General features: G+C 51.1%; 1 protein-coding gene across 1 annotated transcript; it reads left to right on the top strand.

Annotated features, from left to right (window-relative positions):
• The first annotated feature begins 7,995 nt into the window (after positions 1-7,995).
• Positions 7,996-18,672, top strand: CACNG6 (calcium voltage-gated channel auxiliary subunit gamma 6). Its single transcript, XM_077756915.1, has 4 exons — positions 7,996-8,005; positions 8,164-8,238; positions 10,604-10,741; positions 18,184-18,672. The coding sequence occupies exons 1-4, from the start codon at positions 7,996-7,998 to the stop codon at positions 18,420-18,422; spliced, it is 462 nt and encodes a 153-aa protein (XP_077613041.1). The 3' UTR covers positions 18,423-18,672.
• Positions 18,673-19,327: the final 655 nt, after the last annotated feature.

Raw genomic sequence — 19,327 nt, forward strand, 5'->3', positions numbered from 1 at the left:
CCTCCAGTCTGGTGGAAGACAGACACAGACACAAATGGGGAGGAGGTGGTAATTGGTGCTGCTCAGGACAGCCTCTGTCCTGAGGACATGAGGCAGCAAAAACGGGCAGAGCAAAGGAGGGATGGAATCAGCCTGGGTGTTGGGAATTTCCTCAGGGGCCTTGTAGGCAGACTAGAAAGAGAGAGAGCCTGGAGAGCAGAAAACCGGGGAGGAACTGCCTGGGGGGCAGTTTCAAGGAGAGAAGATAGAAAATTCGGGGGAAAGGAATACAAGTTAGCAAAAGTCAGAGAAGTGAGTGTAGGGAAGATACATGGAGAGAAGGGTAGAGAGAAGTGGAGTCAAAAGAGACAAGTTTGCTGGGAGGGGGTAGAACTGGTTAAGAGACAGTGGATTCTAGGTCCAAAGGCCAAACAAAGAGCGAGAGAGAGGTGGAGGATGGGCAGAAGTGGGGGGAGGGGGAAATGAGAAGGAGGGGAGGAAGGAACGGGGAGGGAACGTTGAAGACTCTGAGGGTGACCAGGAGAGGAGAAATGTCTCAGACATACAAAACCACACGGAGATGGAGAGGTGGTTCGACAGAAAGATCCAGAGGTATGTCCAGAAGGAGGCGTGGAGACTTGGAAGCTTGCAGAGCGGATAGCATGGGAATGACCCATGTCTTTGGTTTGTTTTCAGGATTCAAGAAGTACTTATTGAGCACCAACCTGTTCTAGACCCAGGCTAGGCCTAAGGAATGTGGGCAGTCAAGGTTCTGCTCTCCTGGGAGTCCCAGAGAGACGGATGATAAACATTCCAGTTACCAAGAAGTGCTCTAACACTAAGCAGGAGGGCAGTGTTTGAACAGATACGGGATGGGACAAGCATTTGGGCCACAGAAGGCAGCACAGAAGCTGGGGGTGGGGGACAGGGGTGCAGGTTTGCGAGGAGCTCCCCCCCCAGGCAGATTAACAGGGGTGAGAAAATCGGGGTGAGGTCAGAGTGCAGGCTGGACACCCATCATGTAGGGTCTTGTAGTCCTGCGGAGGAATTTGCATTTATTCTGCATCTCACGGGAGGCCTTCGGAGGGTTTTGAGCACACGCATGACATCATACTTTTATTTTTAACAACAACAACAACAACAACAGAACAGAACTGCATGGTCGTGCTGAGAATAGATTTAGGAATGAAAAGTGGAAACAAGGAGCTGGTACTGTTGTCCCTGTGCGGTTGAGGCTGGCGGTGGCCTGGACCAAAGTGGCGTCACTGAGGATGGAGAGAAATGGAGGAACGGGGCCCAGATTTTGGAGGCAGAGCCCACAGCAGTGGGAAGCGACGCATAGGCAGCAGGACCAGGAAGGAACGAGAAGCCACAGTGACAGAAAGAGGAACTCTTTTTTTTTTTTTTTTAAGTTTATTCATTTTGAGAGAGCGCGAGCGAGCAGGGGAGGGGCAGAGAGAGAGAGAGAGAGAGAATCCCAAGCAGGCTCTGCAGTGTCAGCACGGAGCTCAGTGAGGGCCTTGAACTCACAAACCATGAGATCATGACCTGAGCTGAAACCAAGAGTGGACACCCAGGNCCTGTCGAGTTGGAGATTCCTGCCAGAAACCCAAGTCTGGGTATCCGGTAACCAGTTTGATATGCAAGCTTGGGGGAGAGGCCATGGCTGGAAATACAAGTTTTGGAAACGTCAGCATATAGGAGACATTGAAAGCCACGGGGCTGGATGAGGTGACCGAGGGGGAGGAGGTGGGCAGAGAAGTGACCCTGGCTAGGGCCTCAGGGACATCTGCATCAGGGGAGAAGAGGGTGTAGCAAAGGGAGCCACAAGGAGCGACTACGCAGTAGGTGGAAGCCAGGAGGAAGTGGCCAGCAGTGCTGAGAACGGAGCCAAGAAGGGGACCGCTAGGTCTGACCTGGTAAGAGGTCATCTCAGTGCAGTGGTAGGGACCGGAGCTGCTTGGTGCCAGTGTGTGTGTGTTGGGGGGGGGGTTGGGGAGCAGCCCATCTTCCTGGCATGAAAATGATAAGAGCTTTCATACCAAAGAAAGTCCACACCCTTCCTGGGAAAAGAGAGCAAGCGGATGGAAGACAGAAAAATACACTCTGAAATAAGAACTGTCAGAGCAGGCAAGATGCAGGACGGTGGGAGACGGGTCAGGAGGGGAAGATGGGTTCAGGCAGGACAGGCACACATCCCTCGTGGGGCTGGGTCTGCTCACAGTACTCTGGTTCCCCTCTGGGCCCTGTCAAGGCCCAGGAAGACCCAGTGAGGAGAAGGAAAGAGCAAGTGGCACTCAGTTAAGGAGTTTCAGGGCTTCCAGGTGGCGGGCAGTGCAGTCTCAGAGCTGCCGGCCAGGAGGCAGGTGGCTGGGTCAATGAGAAGGCAGAGGGAGGTGTGCCCTGATGGGGAGCACCTTCACTAGTTTGGGAGGACGTACATGTGTGTCACCATCTCACTCCATCCATCCATCCCTCCCTCCATCCCTGCATCCATCTATCCATCCATCCATCCATCCATCCATCCATCCTTCCCTCCATCCCTGCATCCATCCATCCCTGCATCCATCCCTGTGTCCATCCATCCATTCAGTCACCTAATGCACCTCTGAGGCCTCCGTGCACCCAGCCTCAGGCTGTGCAGTGTTGAGGACACTGAGCTGAGTTCCTCCTGTAGCCCAGCCCTGCCCCAGGCTGGTGGGAGAGCCAGACACAGACACACACAATCACATTCCAAAGCGACTCATGCTCCAATGCAAGTGGTACAGGGCGCTGTGGTGCGTCCAAAGCAGGGTGAACAGATAGGGCCAGCGTGCGCCAGAGCAGCCAACCACGGACAAAGGAGTTGGTGAAAGGTGGGTCCCACCTGGCCTGTGTGCAGAAGGGCTGAGGGAGGGGGCGTAGGGGTGAAGATCAGGCCCTGCTGCCATTCCACATGGCTGTCCCCGTCCCTGCCCCTGGGGGAGCTGAAACTGCATGGAAGGTCCCCCCGGGGGTGCCCTGTCTAATAAACTCAATGACGAGGACTGTGGCTCTGGCTCCAGTGCCCCTGACCTGGCCCTTTTCACCTCTGGGGAGTTGAAGACAAACAGTACCAGAATCAGCTCTTCTATCTGTCAGGATCCTGGAAGCTGGATCCCAGCCTTCTGCTCCTCCTTCGGACCCAGGGGTCCTGACCCCCGGCCCCTCCTCCCTCGGACCCAGGGGTCCAGGCCCCCGGCCCCTCCTCCCTCGGACCCAGGGGTCCTGGCCCCCGGCCCCTCCTCCCTCGGACCCAGGGGTCCAGGCCCCCGGCCCCTCCTCCCTCGGACCCAGCAATTAAGATTCCCAGCCAGGCCCGCTCCCTCTCCCGCCACCATGGAGATGGGATCCGCGGCTCAGACGCTCGCCCCTTAAGGGAGTAAAAGTCCCGCTCAGGCTCCAGCCGGGTCAGGACCCCGCCCCCAGGCCCTCCTCCCGGGACGGCCTCCCGCCTCCCCCCGCGTCCCCTTAAAATACCCGGGGTCCCTATGGCAACAGGCGCTGGGCGACAGGTGCGGGTGTTATTTACGGGTCGAGCCTGAAATAGCCCGGGAGGGCGAGGGGGTGGGCGGCTGGGGCCGGGGCCNTTTCCTGAGCCGCTGGGGGGGGGGGGACCACAGTCCCTCCCTCTGACCCGGATTGGGACCCCAGGTCCCCCTCCTGAGCCCCGGGGGCGCCCCCCAGACCCCACTGTGTCTCTGAGCCAGGAGCCTCCGTTCGGACCCAGACAGACTTTGTCGGACCGACCTTCTCCGAATGGCCGCGGAGACGCCCACTGCTTTCTCCTGAGTTCTGGGAGGTGTCCCCCCCTTCTCCGAGGCCCAGCCGGGACCCCACAGCCCCCCTGTGTGAACGTGGAGGAGGGGCCTCCTGCTGCCTGTCTGAGACCCAGGAGGAGTTCTGACCTCCTGCCCTGAACCCCAGTGGGGACCCGGGAAACTCCTCTCCGATACACAAAGGGACCCCGGCAACCCCCCTGGGTGCCCCAAGCTCTGAGCCTTAGTGGGGTGCTCATAGCCCGTCCCCCAGGACACCCGGTTTCCTGGGTTCCTCTCAGTGGGCACCCAGAGCAGCCTCTCAGTACTCAGTTCTCCTTCGTCCCGGGCCTTCCTGGACCCCCGCTCCTGGCGCTGGGCCTGGGCGGCGCCTTGCTTCTCTTCTGGGTCCCACCCTCCTTCCTGGGTTTCTCCCCGGGGCCCCCTCCGAACGCAGAGGGTTCCTGGGCCGCACGACCCATTTTGTTCTGGTCGGAGCCCCAGGGGCGACCTCCACGCCCCCACTGGCGGCTGCAGGGGGAGGTTCAGACCTTCCTTTCTCAGCATCCAGTGGGAAGGCAGCCCCCCACCTGCGGGCCCCCAGCGGCGCCGCCCGCAGGACCCTCCTCAGCTCTGCCGCCTCCGCCCCTGTCCGAGCCCCGTCGGCTGCGCCCCAGGATGATGTGGTCCAACTTTTTCCTGAAAGAGGAAGNCCCTCCCCAGCAGCCTGTCCCAAGCGACACCCTGCGCTTCAGCCTGCCTGGACCCCCAGACTAGTCTGTACTCTCAAACTCGCCTGTCCCTTAGACCAGCCTGCACCCCCACATCAGCTGTGCCCCCAGACCAGCCTGCACCCCCACATCAGCTGTGCTCCCAGACCAACCTGCACCCCCACATCAGCTGCGCCCCCAGACCAGCCTGCACCCCCACATCAGCTGTGCCCCCAGACTAGCCTCTGACCCCAGGCTAGCCAGTGCTCCAGACCAGCTCTGACCTCCAAAGCGCCTGTACGTCCAGCACAGCATGTGATCCTGACCTTTCTGTGTCTCCAGACCAGCATGTACCCCAGAGAGAGCCTGTGTTCCCTAGGGAAGCCTCGCACCCCTGCCTCGGCGCTGACTCCACACACAGCTGGTGCCCTCCAGCAGCCCGAGTCCCCCAGAAGCACCCACACTTTCTGAGACAGCCTGTGCCCCTAGAGGGAGAGTTTGGGTTCGTGGGCTCAGCTTGCTTTTCCCGCATTGGAGCCAGGCGCGCTTCTATCCCCTGGGCCCTGGGGTGACTGACCCCTGTAATGCCAACGCCCAAGTGGAATCTATGCTGGGTCCCCACTGCTGATACTGCCAAACAGCTCTCAACAGACACCCCCCAACACCCGCCGGGTGAACCTCATGCTTCTGGGGAATGTGCTTTTCCATTTCCTGTCCCTCTCACCTCTGAATGCCCAGACCTGCTCTCCAGCCCTCCTTATTTTCTCTTGCAGACACCCCACACCCCTCACTGTCCCTCAGAATGGCCTTTCATCCGTGGCAACGCCAGAGAGCTATCCCATACCCCTCACTCTCCCTGACAGGACATGCCATGCCTTTTATGTCCACCAGTGGGACATCCTATACCCCTGGGAACAGGGATGGGCTCTTGCACCACATCTACTGACCTGAGGGAACTATCTGACACCCCTCATGGTCCATGTAAGATGTCATAGGCTTGATCACCCATATGAGATCTCAGGCACTCTATGCTCCAAACAATGTCGTATAACCTCAGTGCCCCTCAGAGAAGATCTTCTATCCCTCGGGGCTCCAGATGGGCTTTCCCCCCTCACTTATCCACATATGCTATCTTCCACCCATAGGGTCCCAAATAGGACGTCCCAAATCCTTGATAGTAGAGTCAGATACCAAGCACCCACTCAGCGTCCAGTTTAAACACTTCACTTCTGCAGACGGGCTAATTTTTTTGCCCCTCAGAGCCTCAAGCAGGAAGTTCCCAGACTTTGCCCAAACGGGGTGCCCTGGTAATAATCTGCTTATGTAATATGCTTAGATGTTTACGTAGCTCTGTTTAAAGTACGTCATGTGCATTAGCTCATTAATCCTCATATCCTCCTAGCAACCTTGTGAATAATTATTATCCTTCTCATTTTAGAGAAACCAAACATGAGGAGTAAGGAGTGTAAGTGCTTCAGTCTATGTACCAGGCTAGTCATATGGGATTTGAACCCTGGCTGTCTCTGTTCTTAACAACTACACTATATTGCATCTCACGAGTCCATAATGATGTCCCAGAGGCCCTTGCTGCTCCATAGCGGATGCCCTCCCCAACCTCACCGCGTAAGACAGGATTCCTCATATCCCTTGATGTCTCCCTATTGGTCAGAAGGGATTTCAGCTTCCTCACGGGACCATCTCCATCAGCCCACAGTCCGGACCCTCCAGAGAGGACCGTCCAAAAGCTCACAAGTTCTGTTATCTCAGAAATATCCCACACACATTGCCCTGTCCATCAAAGGACACCCTTAATTCCCTTGGCTACAAGGCAGAGGGAGGTGTGTGTGACCCACCCTACTCTTTTCCAAATGGGATACGCCATCTGGAGTCTGGAGGCAAGATCTCCTAAATCACTGGTAGCCATAGTGGGAGGCCAGACACTCCATGCTCTCTCAGAAAGATGTACCACACCTTCTTACTCTCTAGATGGGACTTCACACTTCCCTCATGGATGAAGACCCTGTGTCCCCCACTGACTGCTACCTATAGCATCCTCACCCTTTGCTCTGCTGCCTGAGGCATCCTTTACTCCTTGCTGCCGCAGGATGGCTGATGCTGTGGGGTAAGGACTCCCGCTCCCCTGCTCCTGCCCTCTCCTTCCCTCGGGGGACAGGTGGGGTGTCCCACCACCTCACCTGACTCAGGAGTTTATTTCTTGTCCCTCTACATCTTCCTCCAATCTGGAAGGTTCCTTTCTGCCTCTCCAGCCCACCTGGCTCTTCTTGTACCCCTCTTGATGTCTACCTGTCTTTCCCCCTTCCCGTGCCTCAGTTTCCCCATCTGTAGCATGGGAACATGAGGCTAGGGGAGTTTTGTGGGAAGTCCTGGCTTTCAGATGCAGTTTGGAGAGCGCTCCAGCCTTTCAAGTTTAGGTTTACCTGGGACTTCAAGTACACAAAGAAGTCGATCTTTCCTCTTCTTTCCTTTACATCACAGAGTCATCACCAGCATTTCCAAGAGCCTTCTCTGGCTTTATTGTACATCATTATTTTCTCCAATTCCCTTCTATCTCTTTAATGTGTTGGATATGTATCCTTGAGTATATATTTTAACTTGGAAACTACATAGTGTTATTTTATATCTCTGTGTGTTTTAATTTATGTAATGATATCATGCTGTGGATTTTTTCCTCCTGCTTGTGATTTATCTATCTATTTGCTCAACACTGTTTCTCAGATTTCCCCGTATTGCTTTCTGGTCTTCTAGTTCATGGCTATCATGGGCTGCAGAGATTTGCATAGAAGGCATCTGTCCCATTTACCTGATCCCCCTGAGATGGATGCTTAGGTTGATTCTGACTCTCTGCTCTTACCAACAGTACTGCCGTGAGCAGCCACACATATGTCCCTGCCTATAGTGTTTCTCTGGATATAAGACCCAGAAATGAAATTGTTGGGTTATAGGATACAAATGTACAAAGGATGTCAGAGTGCTTTCCAGAAAGACACTAGTGCCAGTTTCTGGTCCCCAGCTGTTTCCTCTTACTCTTCCAGGGCTTGATATTATCCTTTTAATATTTTCCAATCTAATTGATCTAAAGTGCTGTCTCCCTGCTGATTTAAGTTGCATTTCTGTGATCCCTGGTGAGGTGGAGCGTCTCTTAATATACTTGTGAGTCATTCAGACTTCTTCTGTGAATTGACTATTCCTATCCTTTGCCCATTTTTCAATCGGGTTTCCTCTCTTGCTGGTCTGCAGGTGTTCTTTGTGTGTTCTAGTTAGGAATCCTCTCTGAGATGAAAATCTCCCCTGAGTCTGTTAGCCTTCCTGTCCTTTGTTGAATGAAGTGATCATCCATTTCCAATCCCACTTGACCCCTCAACAAACCCATATGATGGAGCCAGGAAAGAGACTGTTATCTCATTTTATACAGAAAGATTCAGAAGCTGCAGAGAGGTCAATAGCCTTCACAAGGCCACAGATCTGGACCTCTAAGCTCCAGACGGGATTCTCAGCTCCTGTATAGCTGGATGACGCCAGGTGGTTTTTGTTTCTCTGAACATCATTTTCTCTTGTGTATATCAGGGATGTTGATGTCCTATTTTTAGGCTGCCGTGAGCTATGTTAAATGCCCAGCCCTGAGCTTACGCTAGCAATGTCCATATCGTCACCGCTCTTTTTCTCTCCTGCTCCCACAGAAGCAAACTGCACCTATTTTAAATTCTTTACCACTGGGGAAAATGCACACATCTTCCAGAGAACTACAAAGAAAGGTGAGAACCACCCTGCAGCGGGGCGGGGTGGTGGGGTGGTGGAAGGGATATGCTGACCATGTCAGAGGAGTTCCTGATAGCATCGTCTTCCTCTCTGCTTTGCCCTGGGGTTGGGGGAGGTCCCATCTTTGGGGGCAAGTGGTTCTCCAGAGCCCTGTGCTTGATGCTTCTACCCCAGCTCCACCTTTGACATGTGCTGTGTGACCTTGGGAAAGTCACAGCCCCTTTCTGGGACTTTCTTAAAGATGTCTATGTGCCACATGCCAAGCACAGGGCTGAGTGTCTTACTGATAAGAACTCCCATCCTTGCCATGACCCTGCAGGGCGACGGCTGTATTTTATCTTCCAGATGAAAAAAATGGAAGTCCAGAAATGGTTGCATTTACTTTTTCCAGAAGTGGCAGAGGCAGAATCAGTCCCAAATAATCCTGACTCCGAAGCAATGCTCTACTATAGAATCTTCTGTGAGGGGGAAATACTCTATACCCGTGCTGACCAATTGGTAGCCACTGGCCCCATGTGACTGCTGAGCCCATGTGGCTAGTGTGATGAAGAAAATAAGTTTTTCAAATTTTGTTTTAATTTGGGGCACCTGGGTGGCTCAGTTGGTTGAGCCTCCAACTCTTGATTTTGGCTCAGGTCATGATCCCAGGGCTGTAGGATTGGGCCCCACATTAGGCTCTGTGCTAAGTGTGAAGCCTGCTTGAGATTCTCTCTCCCTCTCCCTCTCCCTCTCCCTCTCCCTCTCCCTCCCTCCCCCCTCCCTCCCCCTTCTTCCCTATCTCTCTCCCTCCATCCCTCTCTCTGTCCCTTTCCCTACTTGCACTCTCCCTCTCTCAAAATAAAAAAAATTGGGGGAGGGGCATCTGGGTGACTTGGTTGGTTGAGTGTCCGACTCTTCATTTCAACTCAGGTCACAATCTCATGGGTTCGAACCCTGCATTGGGCTCTGCACTGACAGTGTGGAGCCTGTTTGGGATTCTCTTTCTCTGCCTCTCCCTCGCTTGTGCTCTCTCACTCTCTCACTCTCTCTCCCCCTAAAAAAAAAATAAATAAACTTTTTTTTGTTTTAATTTAAATCCATTTAAAATGGAAAGACCACACATGGCTAGTGGCAACCATACTGGACAATGCAACTCTTAAGACTTTACTCTTNAACTCTTCATTTCAACTCAGGTCACAATCTCATGGGTTCGAGCCCTGCATTGGGCTCTGCACTGACAGTGTGGAGCCTGTTTGGGATTCTCTTTCTCTGCCTCTCCCTCGCTTGTGCTCTCTCACTCTCTCACTCTCTCTCCCCCTAAAAAAAAAATAAATAAACTTTTTTTTGTTTTAATTTAAATCCATTTAAAATGGAAAGACCACACATGGCTAGTGGCAACCATACTGGACAATGCAACTCTTAAGACTTTACTCTTTCTTGGGAGCCTGAATGGCTTGGTCAGTTAAGCGTCTGAGTCTTGGTTTTGGCTCAGGTCATGATCTCACAGTTCATGAGTTTGAGCCCTGGATTCTCTGCTGTTAGCACAGACTCTACCCTTTCTACTATAACCACAGCCTCTCCATCACCCCAGTACCTCAGTGGTCCATCCACACCAGTAAAGGGATTATGGTCATGTCATGACTCCTATCCAGCCTCTGTAAGGGTTTAATGAGATGATGCAGCTGAAATATACAGCTTGATGCTGGGCACATAGTAGGCCCTCAGTCAACAGTGGTTCCCACCCTCCCTGCTCCTTTCTGTCTTGTCTTTGTGCTAAGTGAGCTTGGACGAGCCACCGTGCTTCTCTGGGATAGTGAATAATCACAGTGCATGTGGATACCACAACTGCTGTGTGCCAAGCACTGCACTGGACACTTTACATAAGCAAATCCTGATCCACACAACAGCCCAGTCAAATAGGCATTTTGATCCTGATTTTCTAGAGGATGAAACTGAGGCTCAGAGAAGTTTGGTGACTTTACCACAATCTTCCAGTAAGGATGTGGCTGTGGAGAATTCAGACTTGGATCATTCCACTGGAACAAGCTACCTTCTCCGTTGTCACCCACACGCTCACTGCCTCAGTTTCCTCACCTGTAAACAAATAGTAACCAGATCATAAGGAATAATTGGTAGTTCCCATTTCCTTCTAATCCTGACGATGTCTCCTCTTTGCTCTGTGGCCGCAGGCAAATCACTGAGCCTCTCTGAGTCTTAGTTCCTTCAACAGCGTAAGTAAACTATTATACTGGACTGCATGATCTTGAAAATTCTTCTCTAGCTCTGAATCTTCCATCTTCCTGGTTCTGGGTCCCTATAGGGGAGTCCTTCCCACTTCCTACCTCCCATGTTCTCTGCTTCTTCTCTTTCCTCTCCTTGCAGAGGTGAACCTGGCAGCTGCCGTGATAGCAGTGCTAGGCTTGGCAGTCATGGCCCTGGGGTGCCTCTGTATCATCATGGTGCTCAGCAAAGGTGCAGAGTTCCTGCTCCGAGTTGGAGCCATCTGCTTTGGCCTCTCAGGTGAGGGCTGGGAGCCTGAAAACCGTGGGAACTGCATGCTGGGAGGTTGGATCTCCAAGCACAGTTGCATGCTGGGAGTTTGGAACTCTAGGTAATGTTTGCATGCAGGAAGGTAGAGTGTCCAAGCACTGTTGCATGCTGGGAGTTTGAATCTCCAGACACTGTTGCATGCAGGGAGGTAGGGTGTCCAAGCACTGTTGCATGCTGAGAGGTGAGGGAAACCCACGGGCTATAGTAGCCTTAAAAATGGGAGAATTCCAAGCTTTATGGCTGCCTGGAGATTAAAGGGTCTCCAAACACTATTTTAAATTTGGACCAAGGGTTTCCAAGAATTGTTGCCGGCTTGGAGGTAGAGTCCACAAACACAGTTGTACCAAGGGGATTGAAGGAAGCTCAAGGACCTAGAGGTCTCAACAATGGGAGAATTCTAAGCCCTGCTGTCTCCAGGGGGAGTGTCCAATTTAAACCCCCAGAGGTCTTCAAGTACTGTTGCATGCTGGGAAGTTGGAGGCCATCTCCAAGCACTGTTGCAGGCTGGGAAGTTGGAGGCCATCTCCGAGTACTGTTGCATGCTGGGAGGTTACAGGACATCTCCAAGCACTGTTGCATGCTGGGGAGTTACAGGACATCTCTAAGCACTGCTGCATGCTGGGAAGCACAAGGACTGTAGTAGGCTCAATGTGAGAGTTCTAAGCGCTGTTATTGGCTGGGAATTGAAAAGTCTTCAAACACTCTTTTAGCGTTGGAACTGAGGTCTTCAGTGACTGTTGCATTCTTGGAGCTGATGGTCGAAAGAAATTCTACATCTTGTTCATGTAGTCCTCATTGGATCAGATGTTTGCTAAGGTTAATGGAAAGGTCGTTAATTATATAAGCGTCATTTATTTATCCTCTGTGTATTTACTGAACACCTACTATGTTCCCTGCACTGTGCTAAGGGCTGGAGATATATATGACTGACAAGATAGATATAGTCTGCCCTCACAGAGCCTAGATTCTGGCAGAGATAGACAGTAGCCAGTAATTACACATATAATAATTCAACCGTAATTGTGATGAGAATTATGATAAAGCATATTAGGGGTAGACACTGCAGTGAGGGTGTATCAGAGAATCTCAGAGAAAGTGATTTTTAAGCTGGTAATTGAAAGGTAAATAGGAATTATCCAAAGTGTGGTGGTGACAGTGGTGGTGGCTATATTGGTGATGTTTGTGGTGGTAGTGTTGATGGTGATGATGATGATGGTAGTAAAAATGGTGGTAATGTAGGGATGATGGTGTACTAACGGTGGTGGTGGTGATGGAATAGCGATTTGACAGGTTCAAGGAACAGAATGAAGGTCAGAGCATAAAGCAGGTGAGATTTTTCACAGATGTACATAGTACTAGATAAGGGAGACACGATGAGTCTTCAAGAACATGAACAGATGAATGGAAAATACTAATTAGCAATTTTTATTATTTTGTTGCCTTAGAGATCTTCCTAAATAAGGGGAAATATTCAGTCATTTCCTTTCCATTCTTTCATCGTTCATTTTATTCATAGATACACACACAGACACATTACACACATTTGTACATTTTTGTATATGTAATGTTATCAGAATGTACAAGACAGAAGGTGACTTCCCTTATGGAGATTATCATCTGGTTAATGACACTGAAATAACACAAATCATCCCACAATTACAAACTTCTAGGTGCTATAAAGGAAAAGGGAAGGTAGATTTCTATGAGAGTGCATAACGAGAGCACTTGGTTTAAAGCAGAGAGTTAGCAAAGGCCTCCCTGAGTAACCAAGCTAGACAGAGTTTGTTGAATTTAAGGTCTTGAAAGAACACCATTGTGGCTGGAGCATGGAGAATGAAGGGGACACTGGTGTAAAAGACCCTGACAAGTTGTGTAATCTTGGGCAATTTTTTTTTTGTCTCTGAATTCAAGTCTCTGTATATCCATGAAGTCAGTCAATGAAGTATCCATTTGTCAACTATCCATCCATCCATCCATTCATCCACTCATCCATCCATTCATCCACTCATCCATCCAACCACCCACCCAACCACCCACCCATCCATCCATCCATCACCCATCCATCCATCCATCCATCCATTGATTCATTAATTTCCTCCCACTGTCTTCTTCCTTTTCCATTCTCCTTTTATCTATTTTCCCTCTATTCATCCATCCAGTCATTCAATAAGTATTTTTTTTTTATATCCAATAAGTGCTCGATGCTGTGCTTTATACCACTGGGGATAGAATGATGGATAAGTTTAAGATGATCCCTGTTTTTGTGGAATTGATAGTGTGGGAGGAATTTGGTTATCGAAATCATGCTCATGTTATTCCAGGGGTATCATGAAAGTGAGGATATAAAAGTGTTTTATGGAAGTCTCAGGCATGAAATTTTTCTGCAAATTTTACAAGCAAATGAAAGCGAGGGGGTGGATTTGATGCTGTAAGTACTTCGGTTATATTCAGTATCAGGGACTGGGCAGATTGCATTTTTAAGGTCTCCTTCAATAAAGGGACATGTTCGGGTTATATTGTTTCTCTCTGTGAAGTATACACGTCAGGTGTTGTTTGTGTTTTAGAGATACAAGACAGAGAAGTTTCCTGCTCTTGTGGATTTATGGTAGCGAGGGAGATAGCAATGGGACAAATGGACAATACTAATATAAATTAATATATGCTAATAGTTACCAGCTGTGATAAGTGCTATAAATGAAAATGAAAGAGTATGAGGAAAATGTGTAACAGGGAGATCTGATATAGACTTGAGTGGCAGTGCTTAAGAAAGGCTTCTCAGGGGGCGCCTGGGTGGCTCAGTCGGTTAAGCATCCGGCTTCGGCTCAGGTCATGATCTCACGGTTCGTGGGTTCGAGNTAAAAAAATAAAAAAAATAAAAAAATAAAAAAATAAAAAGGCTTCTCAGAAGTGCCGTAGTAGGGATAGTAACAATAGTAATAGTAATAGTAATAATAGTAGGGATGTGTGAGGCAGTACTCGGGGAAGGTTAAGCCGAAAATTATTCCAAGCAGCATAAAGGTCTCCTGGCCTTAAAGAATTTGGTGCATTTAAAGACTGAAAGAGGGGTGCCTGGGTAGCTCAGCCGCTTGAGTGACTGACTCTTGGTTTCAGCTGAGGTCATGATTCCAGGGTCGTAGGATCAAGCCCCGCATCTGGCTCTGTGCTGAGCATGGAGCCTGCTTAGGATTTTCTCTCTTCTCTCGCAGCCCCTCCCCTGCTCTCTGTCTCTAAAGTAATACCTACAGACTGAAAGAAGTTGTACTCCCCACTATGTTAGGATGGGAAGAGCAGTGGAGGGGACTACAAACAAGGAGGCAGGGGCCAGATCACGTGGGCAAGGGTGTCAGGCTTGATCAGGGAGGGTGTACAGAGACGTGCCGAAGAGAAGAATCCATCGAGTAGACCTGGCTTTGCGCAAACCCGAGCTCCGCTTCTCCAGGCTTTAATTTTCCTCTCTGTGAAGTGGGGGAAATAATACATTCCTCATAAGGTCTAGTGGGAAGAGATGAGATGTGAGAACGTTTGTTAGAATCTTGGCACAAAGCCAAGGCCAACGGTCAAGGCCAAAGGTCCGCCAACTACAGCCCATGGACAAGTCCTGCCCGCCCTTTGCTTTGGGGTTAGTTGTATTTTTAAACCATAAATCATACTGTGTTTCCTACCTGGTTCAAAAGCCAATAGATGAACAATAAATTAGTCCCGCTAGAATAACGTGGCTCCAAGGTCTTATGTGGCCTGGCTCCTGGGGGTAGGAGCCTCTTCCACCTGCTCCCTGTGTTCTGGTTTCATTGGCTTCTTTGCTATTCCTCTAATCTCTCCTCCTCACAACATTTTGCAGGGCTCTCCACTTAGCCTGGAATGTTCTTCCACTAGATCTTCCCTTGTCTCATCTCTTCCTATCATTTAAGTCTCTGATCAAATCACACCTGCTTAGACAGACTGCTGTTGGCTGCCTTGTCCAGAGGAGGCCCATTACCTGCTGTGTTCCTACCTTGCCCCCTTTTCCCCCATAGAATCGATCGCTCCCTGAAATTATGTACTTGTGGATTCTTCCTTTGCTCGGGCCACCATAACAAAGTGCCACAGCCAGGGGGTTAAAGAACAGAAACTCATCGTCTCATGATGTGGAGGCTGGAGGTCTGAGACGCAGGCGTGGGCAGGGTCGGTCTCTCCCAAGGCCTCTCCTTGGCTTGTAGACAGCTGTCTTCTCCCCATGTCCTCAGTCTGTGTGTCTGTGTGTCTGTGTTCCCCTTTCCTTTCTTGTGAGGACACCAGCCATATTGCCCTCCATACTGGATTAGGGCCCGAATGGCCTCATGTCTATTATTGCCTTAAAGCCTCTATCTTTAGGGCGCCTGGGTGGCAGTTGGTTAAGTGTCCAACTCTTGGTTTTGGCTCAGGTTGTGTGATCTCATGGTTCCTGACTTAAAGCCCCTGCATCTGAGTGTGGAACCTGTTTGGGATTCTCTCTCTCTCTCTCTCTCTCTCTGCCCCTCCCCCATCACATTCTCTCTCAAACAAAAAAACAACTTAAAAAAAACAACAACACCTCTATCTTCAAATATAGTCACATTCCAAGAAACTGGGGGGTCAGGCCTCCGGCACCTGAGCTCCCGGGGGCACGATCCAGCCCACGGCACTGCAGTTCCCCGATTCGCGGTCGGTTCTCCTTCTGGCATGGAACTGCAGGAGGACTAGGCTTTCTTAGTTTTTTTTCCCTTTTTTTAACATTTGTTTATTTTTGAGAGACAGAGCAGGAGTGGGGGAGGGGCAGAGAGAGAGGGAGACACAGAATCCCAAGCAGTTCCAGGCTCTGAGCTGTCAGCATAGAGCCCGACATGAGGCTCGAACCCAGGAGCTGCGAGAGCATGACCTGAGCCGAAGTCGGACGCTTAACCCGCTGAGCCACCCAGGCGCCCCTGTGAGTCTTGTTTATATATTTTATGCTGGGTGCTCTATTAAGATGGTTGAATGAATCAAAGATGCATGAATTCGTGGAAGAATAAAGGGGCTGGAGGGTGTCCTGTCCCAGTGTTACTCTACCTCCAGTGCCCTAAGCTGAGCTGCGTGCAGCCAAAGGGGAGCCACTGACCCACAGGTCACAGACTCCCGGCTGCATTCTCCAGGCCTCCAATTAAAAACCACGAGGGAAATAAAGTACCTGGGACTGGGGAGGGAAGAGAGTCTGGGGTCCAAGACAGGAGGCACCTAGAACCCATGACTCAGGGCCATCAGCTGGTTGTACAAGAGCTGACCTCTGCATGTCCATTCCCCACCCCCCACCATCTTTGCTTCAGCCACACTGCCCTTCTTTCCCTCCCCCAGACACACTATCATTCCACCACAGGCCCTTTGCACCAGCCATTCCTCCCTCTTGCAAGGGTCATCGCTTAGTTTTGTGCTTCCTCCAGAACCTGGCCTCTGTTCTTCCTCCAAGTCTTAGTTGAAATGGGGTTTCCTGACGACATCATCTCAAAGTCTCTGCTCCGCCCCTGGATGTCACTTCCCTTCCCATCACCCTGTTTTATCTTTCCCGGCACACATCACTCTCTGAAATTGTCTCGTCTTCTCATGTGTTTACTTCTCATGTGTTTCCCGTGGCCAGCGAGGACTCATAAATGGACTTTGGCGGCCAGGGCATAATGCTTTCTCTGAACCAGTATTTCAAGGTTGGGCAAATTCCCATAAAACATAGGAATCCTTTGAAAAATTCCAGCGAATCTTAAAAACTTAGAAGATCTGGCAATTTGGGTCCCCATTTCTGAAGGATTGCAGTTGGCTGAAGCTGAGTTTGGGGATCTTTGTCATTCCCCCGNTCATCGCCTCCTGCAGGCATCTGAGCTTTGCAAGCCTTGGTTTATTTGTTTACCACCTGTCTCCTCCCCCTAGAATATAAGCTCTGTGAGATCAGGGTCTCTGTTTTGTTCTTCTTTTCTTGCTGTTTTTTTGGGTTTTTTTTAATCAAATCTCATTGCAACTTGACTTGACTGCCTTTCCTCTTGTTTTGTGATCCACCATCTTTACTGGGGTATGGTTGATGAGTAGAAGTTGTAGCTCTTTAAGGTGTACAACTTGAGGTTCTGACCTACATGCATGTCATGAAGTGACCGCAGTTAGACCAGTTAACAACATGCGTCACCTCACGTGGCTACCTTGGTGTGTGTGGTGAGAACATTGAGGACCTATTCTTGTAACAGATGCGATACGGTATTGCTAACTACAGTCACCATGCTGTACATCAGATCCCCACAACTCGTTTGTCTTGCGTAATTGAGTTCTGTTCCCTTTGCCCTACATCTTCCCATTTCCCTTCCCCAGCTCTTGGAAACCACTTCTGCTCTGTGCTTCCATAAGGAGTTCAGCTATTCCAGATTCTACCATTGATTTTTCCAAAAGCCTGATGGAGTCTTTTTTTTTTTTTTTTAAGTAAACTCTATGCCCAACGTGAAGCTTGAACTCATGACCCAGATATCATGAGTTGCATTCTCTACCCGCTGAGCCAGCCAGGCACCCCTTTTATTTTTTCAAATAATTTTTTAATGTAGTCTTTAATTAATTTTTGCTATTTTTGATTTTGGAGTTTGATTTTTTTTTTTTTTTTGAGAGTGAGAGTGTGAGTGCGGGTGAGGGGCAGAGGGAGAGAGAATCTTAAGCAGGCTCCACACTCAGCTTGGAGCCCAACACAGGGTTCGATCCCACAACCCTGGAATCATGACCTGAGCCGAAATCAAGAGTTGGACACTCAGTTAAGCCACCCGGGTGCTTTTGCTTTTTTCTTTAAAAAAATTTTTAATGTTAACTTATTTTTGAGAGAGAGAGAGCGCGAGCACGGGAGGGGCAGAGAGAGAGAGGGAGACCCGGAATCTGACAGCTGAGCTGTCAGCACAGAGCCCGACGCAGGGCTTGAAACCACGAAGCGAGATCATGACCTGAACGGAAGCTGGATGCTTAACCGACTGAGCCACCCAGGCGCCCTTTCGTTTTCTTTTTAAACTGATAAAATACACATAACATAAAGTTTACCATTTCTCCTGTTTTGTGCTCCGTTCTGTGGCATTTATGTACATTCACCATCCAGCTGCAGAATGTTTTCATGTACGTTTCCCCAGCTACAGCTCTGTCCCCACTAAGCCGCAGCCCCTGCCCGCCACCCCCCCACCCTGCCGCTCCTCTGCTCCTGGCGACCACCACGCTCCCTTCTGTGTCTGTCCATTCGTGTTGTGTTCCTTCTTCACCTCCAGCTTCCAAACACCCGCCACAGGGTGGATGTTGACTGAGCAGCTGTTGAAGGAACGAGGCGGGCGGTGCTGAGGGTCCCGGGGTCCTGAGCATGAGATGGGGTGTGCTGGGAGGCGCCCAGGCGGGCCGGGCTCCGGGCGCCTCAGTGCCATGCCTGTCCTCTCCCCCCACAGGTCTGCTGCTCCTGGTCAGCCTGGAGGTGTTCCGGCATTCCGTTCAAGCCCTGCTCCAGCGAGTCAGCCCCGGGCCTCCCCCAGCCCCAGCCCTGACCTACGAATACTCCTGGTCCCTGGGCTGTGGCGTGGGCGCCGGCCTGGCCCTCCTGCTGGCCGGCGGCTGCTTCCTCCTGCTCACGCTGCCTCCCTGGCCCTGGGGCTCCATCTGCCCCAAGCTGGGGCACAGGGCCCCCTAGACCCACCAGGGTGCCTTCTCGAAGCTCCTTCCTTTTCTTCTTTTTATCCCGCAAAATCCTTTCCCTTTGTCCTGGAGAAACCGTGTTCTCCCTGCTGCGGGGCACACGTGGTTTGCACAAACATCCCTCTTCTGTGAATATGTTCTTTCCCTCCTCCTTTCCCTCTGTGAATATGTTCTTCTCGGTGGCTGAATCGGGATGCTTGGGGGTGCGATGGGGGAGAGGCTTTTTGCAAACGAGGGTCCCCAAGGGAAGGCTTGCAGGGGGACCTGATGGGGTAACCAGGAAGTGGGGGGGGGATGAGGTCAGGGGGTTTGGGGACGGAGTTGGACTGATTCATTTCCCAGAGCTGGATGGACTCACTTGTGGGAGAGACTTCTTCCAACTAATCTGACCTTGGGGAAATGGGGCAGGCGGAGGGGGGTCTCTGGGTCGGGCCTCGCTGTGGTCTGGTTCAGGATTAAAGGCTTGGAAATTTAAGAGCTTTGATTTGGAGTCTGTCTGGATGTGGCCGTGCGTTCCGGGGTGGAGAAAACTGACCCCTCGTGCTCTCCAGAAACCGGCTACTTAGCGGCTCCGAAGTCATTTGTCAACAAACCCACAGAGGGACCGGAAAACTCAGCCACTTAGAGCACGGGCATCATGGGTTGAACTGCAGCCCTCCCAGCTCCCTGTGCTGGGATCCTGACCCCCACCCCCGCCCCAGGACCGCAGGGTCTACGGAGGTGTCCAGGTGAGAGCGAGGGCAGCAGTGTGGACCCTGCTCCGCTGTGACTGGAGGGGAGGGGAGAACGCAGACAGGCGGGCAGCCGGTTACCAGCCGGGGACAGAGCTGGCAACAGCTTCTCCCGCACGGTCCTCAGAAGGCGACACCCAGAGACCAAGACCCGCTGATCCCGGCCCCC

The sequence above is a fragment of the Crocuta crocuta genome, unplaced genomic scaffold (assembly GCF_008692635.1).
Source record: "Crocuta crocuta isolate KB4526 unplaced genomic scaffold, BGI_CrCroc_1.0 scaffold142, whole genome shotgun sequence".
Lineage (NCBI taxonomy): Eukaryota > Metazoa > Chordata > Mammalia > Carnivora > Hyaenidae > Crocuta > Crocuta crocuta.

What these genes read in the sequence shown, in the direction of transcription:
- CACNG6 (XM_077756915.1), top strand. An exon ending in CCAGAGAACTACAAAGAAAG is followed by an intron (nt 8,239 to 10,603) that starts GTGAGAACCACC and finishes CTCTCCTTGCAG; the next exon opens with AGGTGAACCTGGCAGCTGCC. An exon ending in CATCTGCTTTGGCCTCTCAG is followed by an intron (nt 10,742 to 18,183) that starts GTGAGGGCTGGG and finishes CTCCCCCCACAG; the next exon opens with GTCTGCTGCTCCTGGTCAGC.